Here is a 26,332-nt window from a genome sequence, read left to right as displayed (position 1 = left end):
TTTATTAAAAAAATTTTTTTTAATGTTTTTATTTTATTTTTGAGAGACAGAGTGCAAGCAGGGGAGGGGCGGAGAGAGAGGGAGACACAGAATCCAAAGTGGGCTCCAGGCTCTGAGCTGTCAGCACAGAACCTGACTAGGGCTCGAACTCATGGATTAGGAGATCACGACCTGAGCGGAAGTCAAACGCTTAACCACCTGAGCCACCCAGGTGCCCCGCAACCAAGTTTCTTTGAAGAACAGTTTGCATTCATGCTCTTCCTTTCCTAGTTCTCATTAATTTGTTGACTCAGCACAATCTGTTCACCAAAGTAATGTGGGCCAAAATTGTGCCTCAGTTTCCTCATCTGTAATACACGGGGATAATAGTAACTACCTCATTGGACTGTGTGGATTTAACTAATTATTAAATATAAAGCACTTAGGACACATACTAAGCATTGTTAACTGTTAACTGTAATTACTATTATTATAATTATTTAATTACAAAGATTCTCTCAAAGTTAGTGTACTTTTTTTTCAGAATTAACCATGAATCACATGTACAGCCAGCCAGAGGCTTTTAACCCACAAATGGACAAAAAGCCCTGCCTGCTCAGTTACTGCTTTGTTTATGGGAAAGAGAGAGAGAGAGAGAGAGAAGGAAGAAGAAAGTAAAGAGAAAGAAAAAAGGAAAGAAAGAAGGAGAAAGAAAAAGAAAGAGAGAAAGAAAGAAAGAAAGAGAGAGAAAGAAAAGAAAGAAAGAAAAGAAAAGAAAAGAAAAGAAAAAGAAAAGAAAAGAAAAGAAAAGAAAGAAAGAGAAAGAAAGAACATGCTGCCACTTTTACCCACTAAAGAGGAACTGAAGTTGATGAGAAGAAAAAACCGCCAGCCGCCTCCCGGTCTCCTTGGAGACGCGGTCTGAAACCACCTGAGCGGGGGACGCCCGTAAGCCTTACTGCGCATGCCCACCGCCTTCCCGGTGGAGGGCGGGTGCAGTGCGCATGCCCGCGTCCGGGTCAGCGGGTCAGCGCGTCTGACTGGCTGCGGGGCCGCGGGGACTCGCGGTAAATGGCGCTGGTGGCGCGAAAGTTGAGTGTCGGGTGCGCAGAGCTTTCGGGGCGATGTGTAGCGACTTCCACAGGGCTGAGTCTGGGACGCAGGTGAGAGGCACCGGGATGGGAAACGAGAGAGCCGTGAACCAGGGCCGCGGGCGGGCGAGGGAGGCGGCGCGGGCGTCCTGGCCCGGGGTGGGGGTGGCGGGGAGGGAGAGCCGCGCTAGACTCCGGCCCTGGGGCCGCCCCCGCCCACCCTTGCCCTTGGAGCCGGGCCCCAGGGCCTGGGAGTCCCGCGAGCGGACCCGGAGGAGGACACCCCCGCCCCGCGTGCACGGATAGGTGTGAATGCTTGGTCTCCGCCCGGCAGCTTGACGGTCCGCACCTGTCGCACGTTCGCTGCGCTTGGAGGTGGCGAGCCGGGCGGGGGAGGCTAGGAGGGCTTGCCGCCTGGAGCAGTTATGGAAGTTTCTCTAGGACAGGCGGCTTTTTCTGGAGGTTGCTTCACCTTGCCCCCTAGTCTCTGCGTCTCTGCCTCCGGCTTCCATCCCTCGCTGCCCCATTTTGCAGTTCCAGCCTGAGTACCTCCGCACCCGCGCCAGCCATTTGATGCCCTGCAAGAATGGCCTCAGGAATTGCACCGAGAAGTATCAGGTGCTTACTGTGTGTCAACCGCTGGTCAGGGCATCCGAGTAAGAAACAAAAGAAACCACTTCTGCCGTTGAACTAGCGAGAGAGGCCGACTTAAAAAAAAAAAAAAAAAAACAATTGCAGTATGTGCAGTAAAGCGTGCTATTAGAAGGGCAGGCATCGCGAAGACCAGTCCAGGAGGAGGAGATGACTGGGATTTTATGAACCATGTGAAGTTGGTTTGGCAAGAGGGGGTGGCATTCAAAGCAGAGACTAGCTGTGACGTGGGTTGTGCGTTAAGTTAAGCAAGCACACGGCTCATTTGCGGGGACTGCGGGTAGTGGCGTGTGGTTGTATCGCTGCTGCGGGAGAACAGGGTTGGAAAGTAAGTCCTGAGACGGAGACAGGTGGATCATAGGTTAGGGAGAGAAGCAGTACCCTCAGGTGAAGGGCCCCACAATATTTAGGCTTTTCAGGCCAGTGGGGGTTCGCTGTTGCAACTACTCCGCCCTGCAGTTCTAATGTGAAGGTTTCCATGGAGACGTACACAAATTTGCTTGGCTGTGTTCCAATAAAACTTACTTGTAAACTTTCGGATTGGTCTGCTGGGCCCTACTTTGCTGATCCCCGCTCCGTAAGAGTGGAGCCGCTGCTTGTATAAGAACCACTACCGTTAGAGCCTATTTTTTAAAAATGTTATCTATTTGAGAGAGAGAGAGAGAGACAGCAAGCCTGAGCAGAGGAGGGGCAGGAAGAGAGGGACTCCCGAGCAGACTCCGTGCTGCCAGCACAGAGCCCGAAACGGGGTTCCATCTCAGGAACTGAGATCATGACCTGACCCGAAATCAAGAGTCAGACGCTTAACTGACCGAGCCACCCAGGTGCCCCCAAACCTTACTTATTTTAAATGATCATTTGAAACCAGGGTTAAACTCAGATGACTTTTGCCATGAGAACAAGCCTAGTATCCAAAAAATGGGAGGCCTGCCATGTCTGTATGGAGGTCGTGAGCCAGGTTGCCTGGCACCTGTTACTTTGTGGAGTAGGAAGGGGTAGAGGGGAGAGTGGGGAGCTAGGCAGCAGGTGCTACTTGATTCTTTTTCCTTTTTGTTCACAACACCAGCTAAGTGAGTCTCTTTTCCTTTAAGCGTTTTTGGGCACTCTGTGGCCAGTGCTTAATTTATTTGAGCACTGTTTTCTCCCTTTGCACTTTATGGATTCTACTCACAGGCGTTGCGTTGAGGAAGATCTCTGAAGTCACAAGCCATCCCAAGAAACTGAAGCACTACTTTAAAATTTTATTTATTTATTCATTCATTTATTTTTTTGCTTAAGATGTTTATTGATTTACTTTGAGAGAGCGCGCACACGAGCGGGGGAAGGACAGAGAGAGAGAGAGAGGGAGAGGGAGAGGGAGAGGGAGAATCCCAAGCAGGCTCCACGTTGTCAGCACGGAGCCCAACGTGGGGCTCGATCTCAAACTGAAATCATGACCTGAGCCAAAATCAAGAGTCGGACTGAGCCACCGACTGACTGACTGACTGACTGACTGAGCCACCGGGCATCCCATACTTTAAAATTTTAATTCACTGCAATTACAACTTTAAAAAATAGCCAACCATTCCCACATTTTGTGAGTAGTAGGGAAAAGACGTTTCATACAGGGTCTTCCAAGAAAATAAAGTTGCAAAAAATATTTTAACAGATTCTAGAGATGGAATTAATAGTGGGCCAGATGGTGTGAATGGAAAACTTATAATGAACCCTTGATTTATTTTTTGTTCGGTTTTATTTATTTAAGTAATCTCTGCACCTAACGTGGGGCTCATATTCAAGCACCTGAGATCAACAGTTGCACGCTCTTCTGAATGAGCCAACCAGGCGCCCCACTGAACCCTTGATTTAAGGACAAAGCATTTGACTACAATGTAAAAGAAAATAATTCATTTTTACCTTGCCTACTGTTAGTCTTTATTCTTTTACCCTGTTTATTCTTTTTTTTTTTTTTAATGGTTGGTTTTTTGTTTTTTTTGTTTTTTTTTTTTTGGAGAGAAAGAGTGCGCATATGTGAGCGAGCAACCTTGAGGTCATGACCTGAGCCAGAATCAAGAGTCTCAACCGACTCAATCAAGGGTCAACCGACTGAGCCACCCAGGCGCCCCCTACCCTGTTTATTCTTCTTAACACTTACACACCTGACATTTTATATTGATTTAAGGGTCATGAGAACAGACTTTGTTGTCTGTTGAGTTTACTCCTTTAGTCCCAGTGTTTGAAACAATATTTAGCCCAGAGTAGGCACTCAGCAATTGTTGCTTCTGTGGATAAATTTCCTATCTTTCTCCTCTTCCCTCTCCCCTCTTTCTGCCTTGCTTCTTCATGTGTCATGGAGAAAAAAAATTTCACAGGAGCTCCCTTATTCTTTCCTGTTGTCTTTTCGTTACTGATTTCTAGTTTCCTTCCATCATCGTCAGCGAACATACTCTGTATGGTTTCAGTTCTTTTAAATTGGTTGAGGTTTGTTTTATGGTCCAGGCTGTGATCTGTCTTGGTGAATGTTCCATGGGCCCTTGGAAAAAAAAAAATGTATGTTCTGCTATTGTTGGGTGGAACGTTCTATTTATATGAGTTAGATCTTGTATTGTTCAGGTCTTCTATCCGTGCTGATTTTCTAAGTTTATCAGTTGCTGAGAGGGGACTGTTGAAGCCCCAACTGTAATTGTGGGTTTGTCAGTTTCTCTTTTTTCATCTGCATTAGTTTTGTTTCGTGTATTTTGAGATTCTGGTAGACATGTACACATTTAGGATCATATGTCTTCCTGGGCGATCAAGCCTTCTATTCATCCTGCAATTTACCTCTATCTCTAATAATTTTCTTCATTCTGAAGTCTATTTATCAGTTATTAATGTAGCAATCCCTGCTTATTCATGAAGTCTGTCTTGATAATCTATGTACTATTTCTCTGAATTCCCTCCTTAAAATAAAAAATATTTCTGCTTCTAAGAAAGTGCAACTTCTGCACTTAGGTTACAGATTCCTTCCATCCCATTCCTCCTCAGGGACCTCACTGCTGCAGAGGTTCCCACTCTTGTGGTGGTTTTTCTGTCTTCTGGATTTTTAATCTTCTTCTCCACCAATCATTTCCATCAGCATCCTAACATAAAACGTTAACAACAAAGCAGAAAACCTCCCTAGATGTTCATGCCCCAGCCAGCCCCAGCCAGCCCCATCCCGCCCCAGCCCCCTCAGCACAGCAAAGAGTTTGTGCTCTGTGTCTGTACTTCCTTATCTCCCATTCACTCTTTAGCCCACCGATCAGGCTTCTGTCTCCCAGTGTACCACTGAAGGTTATCAGGCCAACTGTTTTGGCAAATGCTCATTTCTGAGTGCTCTCTCCTTTTAGACTGAAGTATAGGAACACGGCAGAATGGGTACTACCAATCGACAAACTGTCGGGAGGGATGAAGGAGATGATCCATGCCTTTCTAGTACCTGCTCTTAAAATAACCCATTAGGAAATCTCTCCTTCCTTGGGGAAGAGAACGAGGAGGTGGGAGAATATGCCAGAAGCGTTTCTCCAGCAGAGTTCCTCACGTGCAAGGTGAGGATAGTATTCTGCCAACATTAAGCTCCCATAATTTTGATTCTGTTTTCTTTCTGGGACCTTGCATATATTTGATTTTTTTATCTAAATGACAATTTGAAGCAGTTTGGCATAACTTCCTGATGAGGTCTGAAGAATGCACTTAATGGAATTACTAATTTGTGGAATGTCATAAATTTAAAATTTAGTTCTTACAAATCAGCTAGAGGTTAATGCTGCTTACACAACTGTCAGAATGGCTAAAGTCAACAACACAGGAAATAAAGGGGGCTGGCGAGGGTGTGGAGAAAGGGGGACCCTCGTGCACTGTGGATGGGGAATGCGAACTGTGGGAAACAGTATGGAGGTTCCTCAAAAACTTAAAAATATAACTACCTTATGATCTAGCAGTAGCACTACTGGGTATTTTCCCAAAGAATACAAGAATGCTAATTCAAAGAGATACATGCACCCCTATGTTTACAGCAGCATTGTTTACGATACCCAAGACCGAAGCAGCCCAGGTGTGCGCTGACTGATGAGTGGATCAAGAATGTGTGTGTGCACACAATGGCATGTTATTCAGCCGTAAAGAATGAAATCTTGCCATTTGCAACAACATGGATGGAGCTTGAGAGTATAACGCTAAGCTAAATAAGAGAAAGAAATACTGTGTGATTTCACTCACATGTGCAATTTAAGAAACAAAACAAATGAGCAAAGGAAAACGAGAGACAAACCAAGAAACAGACTCTTAACTGCAGACAACAAATTTCCGGTTACCAGAGAGGAGGTGGGGGGGAGGTGGGTGACACAGGTGATGGGGGGATCAGGGAGTGCCCTTGTCCTGGTGAGCACAGGGTGATGTATAGAAGTGTTGAATTACTATATTGTACACCTGAAACTAGTATAATGCTGTGTGTTAACTAACTGGAATTAAAAACTTAGGAAGAAAAAAGAGGGCGCTTGGGTGGCTCAGTCGGTTAAGCGTTTGACTGGCTCAGGTCATGATCTTGTGGTTCATGAGTTTGAGCTGTCAGCATAGAGCCCCTTTCGGATCCTCTGTCCCCGCACTCTCTGCTCCGCCCCAAAAGAAACACTAAAAAAATATATATTTAAAAAGAAAAAAAAAAGCTTAAATTCTCAGGTGTATATATAGAAAATTTTGCTTGACTTTATTTTTCCTTTTCTTATAGGATAATTGCTTTTAAAAAATATCAATTAGAACAGCACCAGCTCTTCATGGAATATACTTAGAAATGATGGGACTTAACAATATATAGTAAATTATTCAGCAGTTGTCTTTGCCGTATAATTTAGACAAAAGCTTGATTAAAGAGCCAGGCCTCGTACTCTGCCCTGAAGGACCGTTGAATTTTCAAAGTGGCGACGGAGTCTCGTTTCACCTGGGAAAAGAAATTGGTCCTCTAATTTGTGGGATGGCGTAATGGCCCAGTTTTGCATCCGTCACATGTATGTTCACGTTCCTGCTTTCCGTTGCTTCCTTATTCCAACTCCTCTCTTACTTTCGCTATGTTATAAACATTTTTGCCTGAATTTCCTCTACGTGTAAGTAGTAAAACTAAGGATTGTATTCAGTTTTTAGGTAGAAGTCTAGGCCTGTTATGGAGCAGGGGTGGGAATATTTGGAACCAAATATTTGGAATATTTGGTTTAGAATGATTACTTCTTTAGGTAGCCTTTTTTTTTTTTTTAATTTTTCTGCTGTTTATTCATTTTTAGAGAGAGAGAGAGCGAGAGAGAGAGACACACGGAACATGAGTGGGGGAGGGGCAGAGAGAGAGGGAGACAGAATCTGAAGCAGGCTCCAGGCTCCGAGCTGTCAGCGCAGGGCTCGAATCCAGGAACTGTGAGATCCTGACCTGCCAAGGACGCTTAACTGACTGAGCCACCCAGGCGCCCTTTCGGTAGCCTTTTATACTTAACTGGTTTGAAACCCTACTGCAGACATTTAATTAGAAAAGGTCGGGGGAAATGAGCCTTTATCCAAATGCTTCTTACATGTATGGATTTACCTTAATGTCATTCATTTCTGGTTACTTTGATCTTAAGTTGTTCTTTCAGCTCTTTATTTTTTCTTAATGTTTGTTTATTTTAAAGAGAGAGCTAAGAGTGCAAGCAAGGAACGGTCAGAGAGGGAGACAGAATTCGAAGCAGGTTCCAGGCTCTGAGCTGTTAGCACAGAGCCTGATGCTGGGCTCGAAGTCGGGAACCGTGAGGTCATGACCTGAAGGAGCCAAACCCACTCAGCCAACTGAGGCACCCAGGCACCCCAATTCTTTCTGCTCTTTAAACACATCTGTATGGGGGGCACCTGGGTGACTCAGTTGGTTAAGCATCCAGCTCTTAGTTTCAGCTCAGATCATGATCTCACGGCTCCTGAGTTTGAGCCCCGCATTGGGCCCTGCGCTGACAGTGCAGAGCCTGCTTGGGATTCTCTCACTGTCCCTCCCTCTCTGCCCCTCCCTGCTCGCTCTCTCTCTGTCTAAAATAAATAAAAACTTTAGAGAAATAAAGTAAAAACATCTATATGGTAGGTATTCTGCTTATCAGGTATTGAAGATTCTAGGTTCTGATGAGTGTGTCTGAAATGGACTTTGGTTAGTATGAAGAGCTTTGATGATAGGCATAGAATACTCATGGACTTTGGTAGAAGTTTATAGACAGTCCTAATACAAAAATGGAAATAGTTTATGAGGCTTACGGGGCGCTTTGGGTGTCTCGGTCAGTTAAGCATCTGACTCTAGATTTCTTTGGCTCAGGTCATGATCTCAGAAGCCCCACGTAGGGCTTCACTGGGCTTAGGATTCTCTCTCCCTCTCTCTCTTTGGCCTTCCAGCATGTGCTCTCGTGTTCTCTCTGTGTCTTTAAAAATAAACATTAAACAATTAAAAAAAATAGTTTGAGGTTATTTACACTCCGTCCTTCCCAAGCCTGCCTACCTATACCTTTTTCACCTTTAATTTAATAGGCAACTACTGAGTTTCTGCCGAACATAAAGCATTTGGACTACGTGGTGAGCCGAAATAGATTCTTTTCCTCTTGAGCTTTTATATCCAGATGAGGGAGACAGGCTGGTAATGTTTCATAGAAGGAAGCAGCCTTGAAGAATGTGTATTATTTTCGCCTGTTCAGTAGTCTAGGCTTTAGAAATTTAATTGGGAGAATAGGGCAAGGACATTCCATGCAGAAAGACAAAAAAAAAAAAATTTCTGTATCATTTTGCATTTAAGAGAACTATAAATAAATTTGCATGTACATTTTGCATTTAAGAGGACTATAAATAAATCTCTCATTCAACATTAAAGTTGCCTCCCACACAAGAAAACTGGCCAGAAGACTGAAGAAAAAGGCTGACAAGTCCAGCTTGTTGTGAAATGGCTTGTTTAGGGGACTTACTGATGACGCCCTTCTCAGGCACAAGAGGAGTGAATCTCCGGCAAAGTCACCTCCCTTAAGACTTGCTTTTCTAGCCCTGGAGGTTGGGAGTCCTGCTGAGGGACCACCCAAGAGGAGAATGTTTAATGTATGTGTTATAGATCTCCAGGGCAGATGGAGGAAGTTATGCCCCAAGGGTGTACTTAAGGGTGTGGTTAAACAAAAGGAAAGAATGTTGGGAGGGTGCTGTGCTCCGGGAGGTTCCCGGTTGCTGACTGGTCCTCAGGGTGATTTCTCCAAGATGGCTGGTTAGTCTGGTTCAAACACCTTCGCGGCGCCCTGCATTTCTCTTGTAGCACCTACAGTACTTTATGGCACTTTTGTAACCTTTTGACTTTCTCCTATTAAGTTCTTTGAAGACAGGAACTGTGTCTGCTACGGCTTTGTGTCCCCAACACCTTACTCAGTTCCTGGGACACACTTGACTTGGCTGAGGTGTTTACCAATGGGTACAATTGAGTACTGTGCCCCTTGCAGGCTCGATACTTGTTATGGTAATAATGCTGCTGTTGAAAGCATTTAGGGCTCCTTGTTAGCGTCGGAGAGGGAGTACTGAACGGAGATGGCTTAAAGAGGCCAGGTGATTGCCTAGACGGGGTCTCCGACTGGTTTGATCTGCCTAGTAGGTCCAAAAAGTATTTCATCTCTGTACTCAGATTTTATTAGACTCCGCGATACTGACTCTGAGGCACTGTAGCACACAATTCCAGGCTTTGGGAGCCAAAAAGTCTCTCTTTTTTTTTTTTTTCCAACGTTTTTATTTATTTTTGGGACAGAGAGAGACAGAGCATGAACGGGGGAGGGGCAGAGAGAGAGGGAGACACAGAATCAGAAACAGGCTCCAGGCTCCGAGCCATCAGCCCAGAGCCTGACGCAGGGCTCGAACTCACGGACCGCGAGATCGTGACCTGGCTGAAGTCGGACGCTTAACCGACTGCGCCACCCAGGCGCCCCCCAAAAAGTCTCTTAAATCTTGGCTCTGGCAAATACTAGTTTTCTCATCTGAAAAATAGAATGATAACAAACAGAGGTAATGTAACAAAAGAGATAATGTATATAAATTATGTACTACTGATACACAGTAAGCACAGATAGTAGCTATTATTGGTTAACTATTGTTATGATAATAAAACCTGGCATATATTGATTTACAAGCCAAATGTCAAATCTGTCAATTAACGATATTAGTCAAACTGCCAGATAGATTCAAATTGTTGTGTCCACCGTGCATTCTTTCCCAAATAGGAAATTAGGCCTCAGTAAGATTGCTGAGGGAATCAAGAGAAATAGTTGAATTATCTTCATGGCTCCCATCACCATGCTCTGATTGCCCAGTGTGTTAATCTTCCCTGAAAGGATTGAAGTGTCATTTCTAGCAGAACTTACTTGCGTTCCCTTTACCCTGGACACTTACACTCTTTTTGCCCTTCTGAATACCTTGCTTCTTTCTAACTCCTTAACTCTGGACATCGTTAATTTTGATTTTATAATGGATTTATGTCAGTTTGTAGGGTGTTTTCTGCCTAGGTTTGGATGATGTCTCGTCCCATAAAATGGCTTCTATAAATTGTTAATATTACTTGTATTTGTATTGCATTTATAAGGGTAAATCTCTTTCCAAGTTCTGAGCGGTAATTTCCCTATACTCTGCTTTGGCATTGTAAAACATTATTTTGAATATTTTCGATAGTGGAAAGTTTTCATCTTTGAACGTGAATTTGATTTTTAAAAATTTTTTAATGTCTATTTATTTTTGAGGGAGAGGGAGAGGGAGAGAGAGAGAGAGGCAGAGAGGCAGAGAGAAAGGGAGACACAGAATCAGAAGCAGGCTCCGGGCTCCCGATAGAGCAGCAAAGAGCCCGAGGTGGGGCTTGAACTCACAAACCGGTGAGATCATGACCTGAGCTGGAGTCAGCCACTTAACCGACTGAGCCACCCAGGCGCCCCGAAAAAATGAATTTGATTTTTTAATAACAGTGGAAATCAGATGCAAACTGGCTAATGTAGCCAATTTGGTAAGAGGGGTAATACCATCTTTGCCCATGAGTCATGCCAATATAAAGCTTTCTTGAATACTTTCTTACAAGGAATTCTCAGAGGGGAGAACTCTGAAATATTTTAAGCAATGATAATAAGTAAATATTCTCTGCATAAGTTCCTAAGTTAATCGTTCTGATGAGCATGTTAGTCATTTGTATACATACAGTTGTTTTATGTGTTCCATATTGTCCATGAAAGTTTCTCTTACTCTATTTTTTTTTTTTTTTAATGTTTATTCTTGAGAGAAAGCGTGAGCAGGGCAGGGACAGAGAGACAGAGGGAGACCCAGAAACCTAAGCAGGTTCCAGGCTCTGAGCTGTGAGCACAGAGCCTTATGCAGGGCTCCAACTCAAGAACTGCGAGATCATGATCTGAGCCGAAGTCGGATGCTTAACCCACTGAGCCACCCAGTTGCCCCATTTCTGTCTTACTCTTCAGGCAGGACTCTCAGTTTTCTAACTCCGTGGTTCTTGTACTTTTTGGTTTTAGGAGTGCATTGCACATTTAAAAATCACCAAGGACTGGGGTCCCTGGGTTGCTCAGTTAACGTGTCTGACTTCCACCCAGGTCATGATCTCACGGTTCATGAGTTCAAGTCCTGAGTCTGTCTCTGCTGTCAGCAAGGAGCCTGAAATGTGGTGAGGAGTGACGGCATTTTATGTGTCTGTAAATCTCTTTAATGTCCGGCTTAATGAAAGTTAAACGCATTTTCATCTCTTCTGCATCCGGTCTATTACTGTGTGTTCGGTTAAAGTACATGATGACTGAGCTCTCACAGGTTCATAGTTGGAAAAAGGAGGAGTATTTGAAGGTCTTTCCAGATAATTATGGATTTTTTTCTTTGATGCCAAAGTACCAAAACTTGACCAGTAGTAGTTTCCTAAAAGTTCACTGCAACATAGAATATAAAATGTGTATTAGGGAATTCTTCATACATTAAAACCATTGATTGGCCTTATACTCGGAGTGAATCTTTTACCCAGAAATGATTTGACATCATGCCCTGGTCATTTGGAAATAACCGCTTCAGTGGATTACACAGACCTTTCAAGGACTGATGTGTTGAATGATTGTTTTAAAAACCACATTGAAACACTGGTGACTTCAAAAAGGACCATAAGTGTTGGGAAGCCAGCTGTCACGGTCATGGTGGTGGATAAGTTTTCCAAAATTTAAATTTTATCATTGGCAACAAATACCGTCAGCTTTCTTAAGGCGACTGGCTTCCTTTCTAATGTCTGCCAAGTACCAAAGTCTGTATAATCGTAGTTTGTCTTTTCTTCCTTTCAAATACAAGGGTAGTCTATGAAAAAAGCATCCAACTCAAATAATCCACAAAACTAAGTGATTTTTCTAGGGAAAAAAACAATTGTATTTCAGTTTGGAGCAGAAGTCCTTTATCTGTGTGTGAAGCTGGGCCTTTGCTGCAGACACAAACCACAAAGTCTCGGGCCCCTGAGACTGCACCCGCCCTGACACGACTTGCAGGTTTGGGGTTCCCCAAGACCACCTTTAGGTGTAGCAGCTCGCTGGAAGGACTCAGAACTCACTGAGAGCTGTTACATTCATGGTTATGGATTACTGCAGGGAAAGGATGCAGATTTGAAAGCAGCCCAGGGAGATGTCACGGATCAAAGTCTAGGGGAATTCCTGATGCACACCCTCCCGGTTGTCCTCTCCTCGTGCGCTTGCGGCCAGTGCCTAGTCCTCCCAGCAACATGTGTGACGGTCTGGGGCTCTCTCCCTAGATGCAGGCGAGCAGCTGACCTCACTCTCCAGCCCCTCTGATACCAGAGGTCAAGTTGACCCAAAGCCCCACCCTAAGTCACACTTTGAGACTATCTGATGGGGCATAAGGCCCGAGGTAAAGACGCTTCTATCTGGAAGGATATTCCTAGAGGCTTAGGGATGACCTCCCAGGAGCCAAGGGCAAAGGCCAGACCTCTCTTTGGTCAAGGTTAAGTTCTTTACTGCTAGCGTGCTGCCCCTGTCATCACAATAATTTTTAAAGTACCCAGGGGTCATGATTTAATGGAACTAACACTTTTTGCCGCCTCATCAAAGGCATTCTTAGGTAAAACTAGTGTTGCTTGTTTTGAGGGTTTTTCCTGTGAGTGGTTGGACAGCAAAGTCTCTGCGGCCAGGCTGTCTTCTCCATCCCTGCAGTCTGCATCTTACCTGCTATGGTGCAGGGTATGTAAGAGAAACTCAGGAAGTAGTTGCTAAATTAACATAGAGAACCCTTTGCTTGGTGAAGAGTGAATGCTTTTGTTCCCATTTGTGATCTGCTCTTTTTTGTCTTTTGTTGTATGGAAGATTTGTCAAATCTGTGCTGATTCCTTAGAAACTTGAGAATCCACTTTGATTGCATTTCCCTCTTTGGCATTTAACCCAGTCACAGTTCTGCTTGCCGTCTTCCTAACTACTTGGTGTGGGCACACCTCCTCCAGATGAGTGTGACAGACTCCAGCCTTCTCCAGAGCTGCTTGTACTCTCAAATCCATCCCTTGTAGCCCCCAGGATAATCTGATGATATGATAAGCAGATGATGATAGCTGGGACCCACACGGTGCTTCCTCTATGCCAAGCACTTTTTTTTTTTTTTTTTTGTAACACCCTGACTCCTCAACAACCTTGGCTGGGAGATAGCTGTTACCACTTTCCTGATGAGAAGGCCCCGGCCCAGAGAAAGGGGCTAACAGGTCTGGTTCTGAAGTCCCAACTATTCTAGAATGCTTCTCACTTCGCAGCTTAAAATCCCTTGCTCTTGTCTCAAAACCAGAGAACAGGCTCCTAAACATGGCATCTGCGGCCTTCTGTGATCTGACTTTTGCTCCTTTAGGACTTTATTAATCTCCTATCTGTTTCATGTTACCAGCTACAAGCTGTAGCGGTCCCACATCTGTGTACAGTTCACCTACCAGCAAAGTGTTCCTTATCGCCTCCGCGCCTCTGCACCCTGGCTGATGCACTTGCGCTCGGTACCTGCCCGAGCTCTCTTCACCTAATGAATTCAGGCGGGAGCGCCTCAAGTGCGTTTTTTCTCACTTTCGCCTTTGCCCCCTCCTCCACTAGATGAGGAATTGGCAGTATCTTGGGCAGACACATTAAAAGCTGGTATCTGTCTAACGCGTGTGGTAAGTTTACTGAGAAAGGAAATTATGACACATAAGAAAGGTAAATACTTGGCAGTTAGCAGTTGGTCCTATATCCCAAACTATACTGGCGGCTCCTTTGAAGACAGGGCCTCGTTTTATACCATCCGATATTTGGTACATAAAAAATGAAGTGTTTTCGGAGCACCTGGGTGGCCCAGTCAGTTAAGTGTCCAGCTCTTGGTTTCGGCCCAGGTCATGATCTCACGGTTCCTGGGATGGAGCCCTGAGCCTCCTTGGGATTTTCTGTCTCCCCCGTCTCTCCCTTACTGGTGCACGCACGCACCACCCCCGCCCCTTACTTGTGCACGCACGCTTGCTCTCTCTCTCTTTCCCAAAATAAATAAATAAAGTTAAAAAATGAATTATTTTCTGAGTAAATGACACAATTTTTCTCCTAAATTGTATTTGCTATTTCTTTTTTTTAATTTTTTTTTTCAACGTTTATTTTTTTTTTATTTTTGGGACAGAGAGAGACAGAGCATGAACGGGAGAGGGGCAGAGAGAGAGGGAGACACAGAATCGGAAACAGGCTCCAGGCTCTGAGCCATCAGCCCAGAGCCCGACGCGGGGCTCAAACTCACGGACCGCGAGATCGTGACCTGGCTGAAGTCGGACGCTTAACCGACTGCGCCACCCAGGCGCCCCTTAATTTTTTTTTTTTTAACGTTTATTTATTTTTGAGACAGAGAGAGACAGAGCATGAACGGGGGGAGGGTCAGAGAGAGGGAGACACAGAATCCGAAACAGGCTCCAGGCTCTGAGCTGTCAGCGCAGAGCCTGACGCGGGGCTCGAACTCCCGGACCGCGAGATCATGACCTGAGCTGAAGTCGGACGCTCAACCGACTGAGCCACCCAGGCGCCCCTGTATTTGCTATTTCATAATTTCCTTTAAATCCTCAAAATTAAGTGAGTTTTCTTATAGACTTTTGGAAAATTATATAATGTAGATTTCTAGGATTTTATATTTTTAGATAATGAGTTTTCTTTCTCTTTTTTTTCTTTTGCAAGCTCCTTGCCCGACTTGAAGGTAGAAGTTCCTTGAAAGAAATAGAACCGTATCTATTTGCTGATGAAGATTCATCTGTCCATGGTAAAAACAATCTCCAACCAAAATAGTGGCATAAATTGTCTTCTAAAACGTGTATTTTCCCCACATATATTCATTTGTGCGTACATACCCCTAGCAAGTGGATATATGGATTAAACCGTAAAATTAAAAAGTGAGAATTAGATCACGACAGAACACTTTCAAGTCTTTGTTATCTGTGTCAGAGATGGAGTTTGACTCATCTTTGGTAAATCTTGAGAATCAGTATTGAGCTCTCTTATCCCGACACACATTATTTGTGGGAGTTTTGTTATTATTGTATTTTTTAATTCTTTAGAACTTTGAGAATCACAGGAAAGTCCTTCGGTACCCCAATGTCTGGTGATATTTCTACAGAAGGGAAAAGACGTACCCACTCTTCCCACAGCACGTCTACACTAGGGACACTTAGAAAAAAGGTTCTGTGCTTGGGTCGTTTTTCTCTTTTAATGTACGAGCTTTGTAGAGCTATAATTCACCCGTTTAAGTGTAGAACTTAATGATTTGTTGTATTCTAGTATGCAATTATGTACCTGTGACCACACTTGATTTTAGATTATTTTCATCACCCCAGAAAGAAACCCATGCCTATTGAGCAGTCACTGCCCACCTCCTCCCATGTCCCTCAGCCCTAGGCAACATTTTTGGACTACTTTTGGACTCTAGGTTAGCCCTTTCTGTATGTTTCATATAATGGAATTATACAGTATGTGTTCTTTTGTGAATGGCTGTGTCACTTGGCATCATCTTTCCAGGTTGTGTCATAGTGTGGCATGTGTCAGTAGTTCTGTTTCCTGTTGAGTAAAATCCTGTTGTGTGGGGTATGCCACGTTTTGTGTATCCGTTCATCAGCTGATGGACATTGGGTTGTTTCTGCGTTTTGCTCTTACGCGTAATGCTGCTGTGATTATTTGTGTACAGGTTTTTCTGTGGATATGTGTTTTCAGTTCTCATGGATAATACCTACCGGAAGGATTGTTAGGTTCATGTGGCAACTTTTTGTGGAACTGCCCGGCTGTCTCCCAAAGCAGCTGCCACCGGTGGTGAAGTTTAGAATAGTTCCAGTTTTCCCACATCCTGCAAACAAAGGTTATTATTCTCTGTGTTTTTAGTTATAACCTTCCTAGTGAGTATGAAATGATATCTCGTTGTGGTTTTGATTTACATTTCCTGACAGCTAGTGACATTAAGCCTCTTTGCATGTGCTAATTGGCAATTTGTATGTGTAATTTGGAGAAATGTCATATCTTTTGCCCATTAAAACAATGGGTTGTGTTTTTATTATTGACTTATATAAAAAGTTGATCTTGATGGTGTCCATTGAAGCACAAAGTTATTAATTTTGGTGAAGTCCAGTTTATTTATTTTATCTTTTCTTGCTCATGCTTTTGGTACCGTAGCTAGGAGGTCATTGGCTAATCCAAGGTCAAGAAGATTTACAGCTTTTTTGTTACTTATTTCTGTTTTCATTCTTTTCTGATCGGAGAGCACGCTTCTGTGATTCAGTTTTTTAATTGATTTGAGATTTGTTTTATTGCAGAAGAAATTTGGTTTATCTTGAAGAATGTTAGATGTGCACTTGTGTATATTCTGCTGTAGTTGGATTGTTTTCATGATGTTTTGGAGTGCTGGTTGGTTTTTAGTGCTGTTTAAGTCTTCTGTTTCCTAGCTGATCTTCTGCCTAATTTTCTATCCATTACTGAAAGTGTGTATTGACGTTTCGAACTATTACTGTTGACCTGTTTATTTCTGCCTTTATTTCTCAGTGTTGCTTCATATATTTGGGGGCTTCATGTACTCTTGGGCACTTGTATGTTTGTTATCATACCCTATTGATGGATTGATTCATTTATCATTATAAAATGTTCTTTGTCACCTCACCCCCGTTAGGGTGGCTACTGTAAAAAATAAATAAGTACGTAAATAAATAAATAAATAAGTGTTGATGAGGATGTGGAGAAATTAGAACCCTTGTGCACCATTGATGAAATTGTAAAATGGTGCAGCCACTGTGGAAAACAGTATGGAGTTTGCTCAAAAGATCAAAAATAGAACTTCCATACGATCCACCAATTCCACTTGTGGGTACACCTCCGAGAGAACTGAAAGCCGAGTGTCGAAGATATTTGCATACCTGTGTTCATAGCAATACCGTTCCCAGTGGCTAAGAGGTAGAAGAGACCCAGGTGCTCACCGACAGTGAATGGATAAGCACAATGTAGTCTGCGCAAATCACAGGATATTATTCATCCTGAAAAAGGAGGGACATCGTGTCACATGCTACTGCATGGAGAAACCAGGAGGACGTGCCAAGTCAAATAAACCAATCACAAAAAGAAAAACGCTGCGTGACTTCACGTATATGAGGTATCTAAAGCAGGCAAATCCATAGAAACAAAAAGTAGAATGGTAGTTACCGGGGGCTGGGGAGAAAGGAGGAAAAGGGGAGTTGTTTAATGGGTACATAGTTTCAGTTTTGCACCATGGAAAAGTTCTGGAGATGTTTCACAACAATGTGAAACACTTAAAAACTGTTGAGATGCTCCGGTCGCCTGGGTGACTCAGTCGGTTAAGCATCTGACTTTGGTTCAGGTCATGATCTCACAGTTTGTGGGTTCGAGCCCAGCATCAGGCTCTGTGTGGACAGCTCAGAGCCTGGAACCTACTTCAGATTCTCTGTCTCCCTCTCTCTCTGTCCTTACCCCACTCGATCTCTCTCTCTCTCTGTGTCAAAAGTAAACGTTAAAAAAATGGTTAAGAGAGTAAATTTTATGCTGTCTTTTAACACAATGGAAAACAAAAATGCTTGTCTCTAATAACAACTATTAAAGTGTGTTTTGTCTGATAGTAGTATAGCCACATTAGCTACTAGTTAACTGTTTATATGGTGTATCTTTTTCTATCCTTTTATTGTCTATTTGTGACTTGGTAAAGTGTGTCTTTTTTGCTTCTCTTCCACCTTTACTGTCTTCTTTTGTGTTAAATATTTTCTAGGGGCACCTGGGTGGCTCAGTCAGTTAAGTGTCCAACTTCAGCTCAGGTCATGCTCTCACGGTTTGTGAGTTCAAGCCCCGCGTCCCGTTCTGTGCTGACAGCTTGGAGCCTGGACCCTGCTTTGGATTCTGTGTCTCCTCCTTTTTCTGCCCCTCCCCTGCTCGCCCTCTGTCTTTCTCTCTCTCAAAAATAAATAAACATTAAAAAAATTAAAAATAAAAAAAGTATTTTCTAGCATACCATTGTTATTCCCAGTCATTACTTTTATTTTTTTGAGTTATTTTCCTAATGGCTGCTCTGAGGATTACCATTAATCCTTAATATCTTAATTTAAAATAATTTAATTTAAATTAATACCACCTTAATTTCAGTATTTTATAAATGCTTTGATGTATAGCTCCATTTCCTCCCCTTCCTTTGTGCTGTTACAAATTACATATTTATACATTGTATGTCCATAAACACATCTAAACTTATTTAATTAAAATAAAATTATTACTTATTGCAATAAATTAAAAAACCATTACAGCAAAGAAATTAAAATGCATTATAACAAATAAATAAGTAAATTTATTACTTAATGTAATTGTTTCTTAGATAAGAGAAAATAAGTTACAATTCTAAAACATATTTATACAGTCTTTCATATTTACCTATGTAGGTGCATTGACCTGTTTTGAATTAATCCATTTGGATTCAAGTTGTCTACTGTCCTTTCGTTCAGACTAGAAGGCTCCCTTTACTGTTCCTTGTAGAACAGATCTGTTAGCAAACAATTTTCTAAACTATCAATAATAAAAGACAAATTTTGATCAAACATGTTAGAAAATGGGACTTTCTCTTCTATCAGGAAAGATGTTATTAAGTTGGACTTACGAAATTGACATTAAAACATGGGTTCTCGAGGTGCCTGGGTGGTTCAGTCGGTTAAGCGTCCAACTTCGCTCAGGTCATGATCTCACAGTCCGTGAGTTCGAGCCCCGCGTCGGGCTCTGTGCTGACAGCTCAGAGCCTGGAGCCTGTTTCAGATTCTGTGTCTCCCTCTCTCTCTGACCCTCCCCTGTTCATGCTCTGTCTCTCTCTGTCTCAAAAATAAATAAACATTAAAAAAAAATTAAAAAAACAAAACAAAACATGGGTTCTCAGCACCACTTACGCATTTGAATATTACATTTGTAGAAACTTTTTTTTTTTCAATTTTTAAATTAAAAAAATTTTTGTTTTATTTTAGAGAGCGTGAGCAGGGGAGAAGGGCAGAGGGAGAGACGGTAGAATCTTAAGCAGGCTCCACAGCCGGTGCAGAGCCCGATATGGGGCTCGATCCCATGACCCTGGAATCATGACCTGAGCTGCAACTAAGAGTCAGATGCTCAACCAGTTGAGCCACGCAGGCGCCCCTAGGTTTGTAGAAACTTTAGAAACACTGTCATGTTCAGTCACTGACAGAAGAGCTTACTTAAAACCGCCATGGATGTGACAGCTGTAAACTAGTTAGATGAACACTCCCTGGTATCATAAGGGTCATTTATCAATAACAGTAGTTTATCAGAAACTGTACAGGGAAGCTCAAGTCGAAGCAGTAAGAGATCTGGGATTATAGAAATCTCCGATGCTGTTGGAAACATTTTTAAATGTTTTTTTGTAGTAACTTAGTGCTATATACCAACTCATTACCTCTTCAGTACTGTAATGATTGTAATCTGCAAATTCAACATATTTGTTACACAATTAGTAGATTGGTACCAAGACGATGTATTTTTTTGGCTTTTCTTTTTTATCCTTATTTTGAAGGATCTTTAGATTCATAAACTCACTCCGACAGTCTGTTACCGAGATCCTTTACAGCGTTCTATTTGTGAGAGCAACTATCAAGGCCAAACCATCCAGATTTTCTGATTTCGTTTAATTTGTCAAGTGCCAAATGGTAGAGATGTTTTTTGGTGTGTGTATGTGTTCTGGGGCGTTTTGGTTTTTTGGTGTTTTACTGCAAGTTGTCATTCCCAATACTTGGAGTGGACAAGGTTATGATTTCTTTTGTAACAGCTCTCAGGAATAGTTGAGATAGTGACTTCAAATATAGCTAAAGGGACTATGTCCCCTGTGTAGAACATAATTTTGGGGAGCACCTGGGGATGATGAGGGGTGCCTGCGTGGCGCAGCTGGTTAAGAATCTTACTTTGGCTCGGGTCATGATCTCATGGTTTATGAGTTCAAACCCCACCTCGGGCTCTCTGCTGTCAGTACAGAGCCTACTTTGGATCCTCTGTCCTCCTCTCTCTTTGCCTCTCCGCCACTTGTGTGCTCCCTCCCTCCCTCCCTCTCCATCTCTCCGTCTTTCCCTCTCAAAAATAAAAATGAATATTAAAAAAAAGTTTGGCATTGTTAAGAAAAAAAAGATAATGCTTGAATATTATTATTTTTTTTTTTTTTCAACGTTTATTTATTTTTGGGACAGAGAGAGACAGAGCATGAACGGGGGAGGGGCAGAGAGAGGGAGACACAGAATCGGAAACAGGCTCCAGGCTCTGAGCCATCAGCCCAGAGCCTGACGCGGGGCTCGAACTCACGGACCGTGAGATCGTGACCTGGCTGAAGTCGGACGCTTAACCGACTGCGCCACCCAGGCGCCCCTTGAATATTATTTTTGATGTGATTAGACAGTAAATGTTTATAAAACCAGGGAAATTGACATCAGTTGATCATTAAATATATTTGTAGGGAATCTACAACCTTAATGATAATATTTATGTGTAATTTGCAAGTTTGCAAGTTTTATTTCCTTAGTTGTTATAAATGACCTTTTTATTTGCTTTGCTATTAATCTGTAAAAGGAGAAGAGTGTTTTTATATAACTGTTAATAATCTCCTAAGCAAGGATTTCGCCTTAAGCTTTGTCTCATTTCAGTCATGCCGAACCAAGGATCTAAGGAGTCCGTATTCCACGTCTTGTATTTCCTAGTAATGTGTGCATTTAGCAAACCTTGTTAAACCGTGTAAGTAAGTGTCCTCAAAGACTTACTCCTTTGAGTTATGCTGAAAGAGGTTTCTGAGCACCAGCTGCTGTCCAAGAAAATATTTGGCAAGGTTTTCTATTCTGAGAATTCCAGAACTATGCAGAGACAGTTCACAGTTACCCTCTGCCAGTGTCCTGTATTCCTATCCCCTGTGGGGTCTCTTTCCCCCACCTTTTAAAAAAATTTTTTAAAAATGTTTATTTATTTTTGAGAGAGAGACACACACACACACACAGTGTGAGTAGGGGAGGGGTAGAGAGAGGGAGACACAGAATCTGAAGCAGACTCCAGGCTCTGAGCCCGACGCAGGGCTCGAGCTCACAAACAGTGAGATCAGACCTGAGCCAAAGTCAGGGATGCTTAACTGACTGAGCGCCCCGGGGTCTCTTTCCTTTTGCTTCGGAATATGTTGCCTTTCTCTCTTAACTTCCGTTTTCATTTGACTCTCTGGTCTCATGAAACTGCTACTGAATATTTTTACTTTTTTAATGTTTATTCATTTTTGAGAGACACGGCGTGAGCAGGGGAGGGGCAGAGAGAGAGAGGGAGACACAGAATCCAAAGCGGGCTCCAGGCTCTGAGCTGTCAGCACAGAGCCTGACTTGGGGCTCGAACCCACAGATTGTGAGATCACGACCTGTGCTGAAGTCGGACGCTTCACCGACTGAGCCACCCAGGTGCCCCAAATATTTTTACTTTTTAAATGAATGTAAACTGTCGTATTTTTCCCCTAATTCCTCGCATGTCCCTGCCTTCCTGCAGCCTGATTCCTTGTCCTTGCTGCACTCCTGGAGCACCCTTCTATCTGTCTTGCAACTGTCTGGTTTTGAAGTTTGGTTCATAATGTAATGTTTATATTAAACGTGCTTTTGCAAACTACACCTTTACTGCTGTCAGGTAATTGTCCAGGACCAATTCAGCGACCTGTTCCTGAACTCCCCTCTGCCATTTTTTTACTTTTAGAACTTTTGTGCTGCATTTACTAGGATTTAGAACTGTTTCGTTTTCTTGAAACCTTTTGTGCTCTGTGTCATTCTCCTCCTAATTTTTCTATTAACTTTCTGTTTTGTATGTCTTCATGCCAACTCCTCTAACCGTGAATGTATCCCAGTAATTGGGTTTTTGGCCTCTTTTCTTTTGGTTCACTCTCATCTACAAGGAGAGAGAGCTTTTTGTTCTCTGTGTCTCTGTGGCTTACTCAGATTGGTATGTCAGCCTCTTATTACTGTCTTAAATCTTAAATCCTAGTGGTTGTAAGACCTTTTTATTTTGTGACACCTAGTGACCGTAGCATTTTGAAAGCTGAATTCTGTTAGGATATTTATGTGATTGCGTGAATTAAAAACGCTGCTTTGCTTGTGTGGGTGCGTCCAGGCCTGTCTCTGAGAAGAACCTGTAAATCGCTACCTTAGCCTTGCTCTTGCCTTCTGAATAAGCGAAGGAGGCTGAGTGGCAGCCGTGCCTGGGCCAGGGACAGTCGGCAGGAGTCTGGACTAGCACTGGACGCTCTGTTCCTGTTCTTGCTTGTCTCCTGCGTTCGTCTCGTGTCGAGCCTTGGGCCTGGGCCTTTACACCTGCCGGGTTCTGGTGACCAGTGTCTCCCTACCAGACTTGCTTCCTTTCCTAATGCCATCTTCCAAGGTTGACATTTGGGCCTTTAACCCTCACCAGATCGGGACTTCCATTTTCATTTTTTAGGTGTCTCTCAAGAAGTTCTCCAAAAGAAAGTAATCTGATGAAATGCATTCAAAAGGTACTGTGTTTTGTGCCGGAGATAGAATAGACAAGTCCCAGCCTTAAAGTAGCGTACAGGAAATACGGTGACGTAAATAGTCAAAACTTGGATAGCGTGATAACCGTGGTGATGGAGGGTTATAAAGTTCGCTTTCTTACCTCACAGAATTGCTGTTAGGATCAAACGAAATATCACGAATTGTCCCTTTTTATCTGTGAAGTGCGGCAGAAAGGTTGGTGGCCGTCGGGCGGCCTCTTCGTCGGGCGGCCTCTTGCGCCTTCTCTTCTGGGGAAAGGACAAGGGAAGGTTCAGCGCAGTCTGGTGCTTGGTTTCCCCACCGTGTTTCTCTGTGGTTCGTTGTATCCTGCAAGCCGTTTCGGGTGAATCTTGCTTAACTGTGTTCTCGACGTTCCTTCACTACCGTTGAGATCTATTCCGTGTTAATGTTTCGTCTAGTGGCTGTAGTCTGTTCTCTGTCTGTAATGTAGGGCAGTAAAAAGCTTTATTTGGGAGTAAGGGCAGGATTTCAGCTTAGCTCCTAAGTCATATAGTAGGAGAGAGTACTGAATAGGATTTTAGTCACTGTGTTAACATTCAGCAAGAGCATTGGTGAACGATTGTTGTTGTGAAAATAGTTGTGTTCCTTGAGTCTGGAATCTTGGCAGGGTGGATGGGTGAGGGGGAATCTTTTTAATTTAAATTTTGAATTGCAAGTTGCATGTAAGTTTATAGTACAAACTGGCTGAAGTTTTATGCTACCTTAAATATGGTATACTGGTAATATGCTAGATTTTTTTACACTTTGTGAATGTTCCAATTTACAATAGTTGGTAGTAATAATAGGAAATAAAGTAACCAGATTCTCAGACTGTGTAGTTTGCTTGGGGCTTAAGAATCTACTTTTTATTTTATTTTATTTTATTTTTTAATGTTTATTCATCTGTGAGAGACAGAGATAGAGCATGAGCGGGTGAGGGGCAGAGAGCGAGGGAGACCAGAATCCAAAGCAGGCTCCAGGCTCTGAGCCATCAGCACAGAGCCCGATGCGGGGCTGGACCTCACAAACCGCGAGATCATGACCGAAGCCCAAGTCGGATGCTTAACCGACTGAGCCACCCAGATGCCCCAGGAATCTACATTTTTAACACAGTGTTTCCAATTATGTGGTTCAACCATAAATTACACGGAAACAAACTAGCCAGAATTGGAAGGCCATTGTTCAGAGTGGATTTCGAAAAGCTCTGGAGGGCAGGACCGTTTCCCTGAGTGTTTAATTTCCTCACTGAAAGAGAGTTATTGGAACCTATATAGAAAAGGATTTGGAATCTTTAAAGTCCAGAGTGGTTTACTTAATTCAGAATGCTAGGAAAATAATTTACAGTGCAGATGTCATGCCAGCCGATACCGTTTCAAGAAATTCACGTAGCAAAGAATAACTGATGGCATTTGGGAATGTGGAGGGGCGTTTTCAGTTGAGGGAGGCTATTTAGGCCTGAGGGCCGTGGACCCTTCTAGCTCCACATGCACAGAACCGCACGCGGGAACTGTTCTCCCATGACGCCGGGACTGTTCCAGCTGCACGTGACCTGATGGAGACTCCGTGTCCTCACATCACAAGTGGTATGGAGGCAGGCCCCGCGTAGCTGGCGTGGGCTCCGTATTGTCCTCAGGGCCTTGGGCACCTCCTGTCCTCCTGCCTGCCGAGCTCGGGGTACCCCCTTCACCCTCACTGCCTCGCCTCCAGCGGAGGGAGCAGCAGGGCAGAGGTGGCAGGCACCTGCACGAGCCAAGCGGAGCTTAGGAACCCAACAGAAATCTACTCGGGTCTCAGCGGCCACAACCGCGATACCTGCTGACCCCTTTGCCGGCGATGCTGAGAAAAGTCGTTTCTAAATTGGGCATGCTGCCTTTCTCCACCCCGTAAACCGAGGTTTTATGCTTACGGGAGAGGAGCCCACGGATATTGGGTAATCAGCTACCGGAAAGGGCGTGTGCCGTAGTGATCAATAGATTTTTGAAAGACCCTCGGTCTGTGGCACTTTATCCTTCACTCCGTGGTGTCACCAATTCCAGGGCTCGTGAATGGGGACCCATGCCCAGGAGGTCTCCTTCGGCGCCTGTCAGCCTTGCCTTTCTGGTTTTCACGTTTCCTTGATGCTAATTAGTAGCCAGCTGCTTTCTCAGAGGCGAAATGTAATGATTAATTTCCTTACTGATGTGTGTTTGCTCATATGGATCCATTTGGGCACGTGGATTTAGATTTTCTTTCACATTCCGGCAAACGTCTTTTTAAACATTGGTGCAGATTTTCATCTTGTAGCCTTTTGTGCTGCTGCCTTTTTTTTTGACTGGCGTTTTTAAATTTTACACAGGTGACATTCTTGAATTTCATGGTCCAGAGGGAACCGGAAAAACAGAAATGCTTTATCACTTGACAGCGCGGTGTGTGCTTCCAAAATCGGAAGGCGGGCTGGAAGTAGAAGTCTTGTTTATTGATACAGATTATCGCTTTGACATGCTCCGGCTCGTTACGATTCTGGAGCGCAGACTGTCCGGCGGGTCCGGCGGGTCTGAAGACGCGGTGAAGCGGTGCCTCGGGAGGCTCTTTGTGGTCAGCTGTGGCAGCAGCACGCACCTGCTCCTCACCCTGCACTCCCTAGAAAGCACCGTCTGTGGCCACCCTTCCCTCTGCCTTCTGATCTTGGATAGCCTGTCCGCCTTTTACTGGATAGACCGCGCCAACGGAGGGGAGAGCGTTAACTCCCAGGAGTCCGCTCTGAAGAAGTGTTCTCAATTCTTAGAGAAACTTGCACACGAGTATCGCTTAGTTGTTTTTGCAACCACACAAAGCCTCATGCAGAAAGCCTCCGCCTGGACCGAAGGGCCTTCCTCGGCCGAAGCGGACTACAGGCCCTATCTCTGTAAGGCGTGGCAGCGGGTGGTAAAGCACAGACTGTTTTTCTCCAGACCAGAGGATTTGAAAACCAGCAACCGGTTTTCTTTAGTTTCACATAATTTAAAAAGTAACAGTTTTAAAAAGCATGTTTTTATTATTGGAGAAAGTGGCATTGAGTTTTGTTGATACGTATCACAAAATGGTGTTTTCCGGGATATTATACAAAATTGAAAAAGTCTTAATGGGCTAAAATGATTTGATTATAAGGTATAAAACTCTGGGAGAATTAATGTAAATGTTTCTATACAGAATGGATTTTTTTGTTCCAGAATAGATTTCTTTCTTTTCTTTTTTTAATGCTTTACTTACTTATTTTGAGAGAGAGAGAGAGAGAGAGAGAGAGAGAGAGAGAGAGAGAGGAGAGGGAGAATCCCAAGCAGGCTCTGCACCATCAGCATGGAGCCCTACGCAGGGCTTGGTCCCACGACCGTGAGATCATGACCTGAGACAAAACCAAAAGTCGGATGCTCAACCGACTGAGCCACCCAGGTGCCCCCAGAATGGATTTCTTAAACTAGTACAGTAAAACCTTACACTATTCCGTTCTTAGGTTGTTGAAGAAAAATCAAGTGCTGGTAATAATTGAAGTGTATATTAAACTTGTTTTAAAACTAAATAAGTAGTCTACACATTGCAGCCT

At 43.5% G+C, this 26,332-nt stretch overlaps 1 protein-coding gene across 1 annotated transcript; it reads left to right on the top strand.

Moving 5' to 3' along the window:
* Nucleotides 1-1,029: 1,029 nt before the first annotated feature.
* Nucleotides 1,030-25,986, top strand: XRCC2 (X-ray repair cross complementing 2). Its single transcript, XM_030308873.1, has 3 exons — nucleotides 1,030-1,142; nucleotides 14,915-14,996; nucleotides 25,109-25,986. The coding sequence occupies exons 1-3, from the start codon at nucleotides 1,104-1,106 to the stop codon at nucleotides 25,816-25,818; spliced, it is 831 nt and encodes a 276-aa protein (XP_030164733.1). The 5' UTR covers nucleotides 1,030-1,103; the 3' UTR covers nucleotides 25,819-25,986.
* Nucleotides 25,987-26,332: the final 346 nt, after the last annotated feature.

This window comes from Lynx canadensis, chromosome A2 (assembly GCF_007474595.2).
Source record: "Lynx canadensis isolate LIC74 chromosome A2, mLynCan4.pri.v2, whole genome shotgun sequence".
Lineage (NCBI taxonomy): Eukaryota > Metazoa > Chordata > Mammalia > Carnivora > Felidae > Lynx > Lynx canadensis.
This window is presented reverse-complemented; position numbering and strand designations above follow the sequence as displayed.

What these genes read in the sequence shown, in the direction of transcription:
- XRCC2 (XM_030308873.1), top strand. Translation starts at nt 1,104, where the DNA reads ATGTGTAGCGACTTCCACAGGGCTGAGTCTGGGACGCAG. An exon ending in GGGCTGAGTCTGGGACGCAG is followed by an intron (nt 1,143 to 14,914) that starts GTGAGAGGCACC and finishes TTCTTTTGCAAG; the next exon opens with CTCCTTGCCCGACTTGAAGG. An exon ending in TGAAGATTCATCTGTCCATG is followed by an intron (nt 14,997 to 25,108) that starts GTAAAAACAATC and finishes AATTTTACACAG; the next exon opens with GTGACATTCTTGAATTTCAT.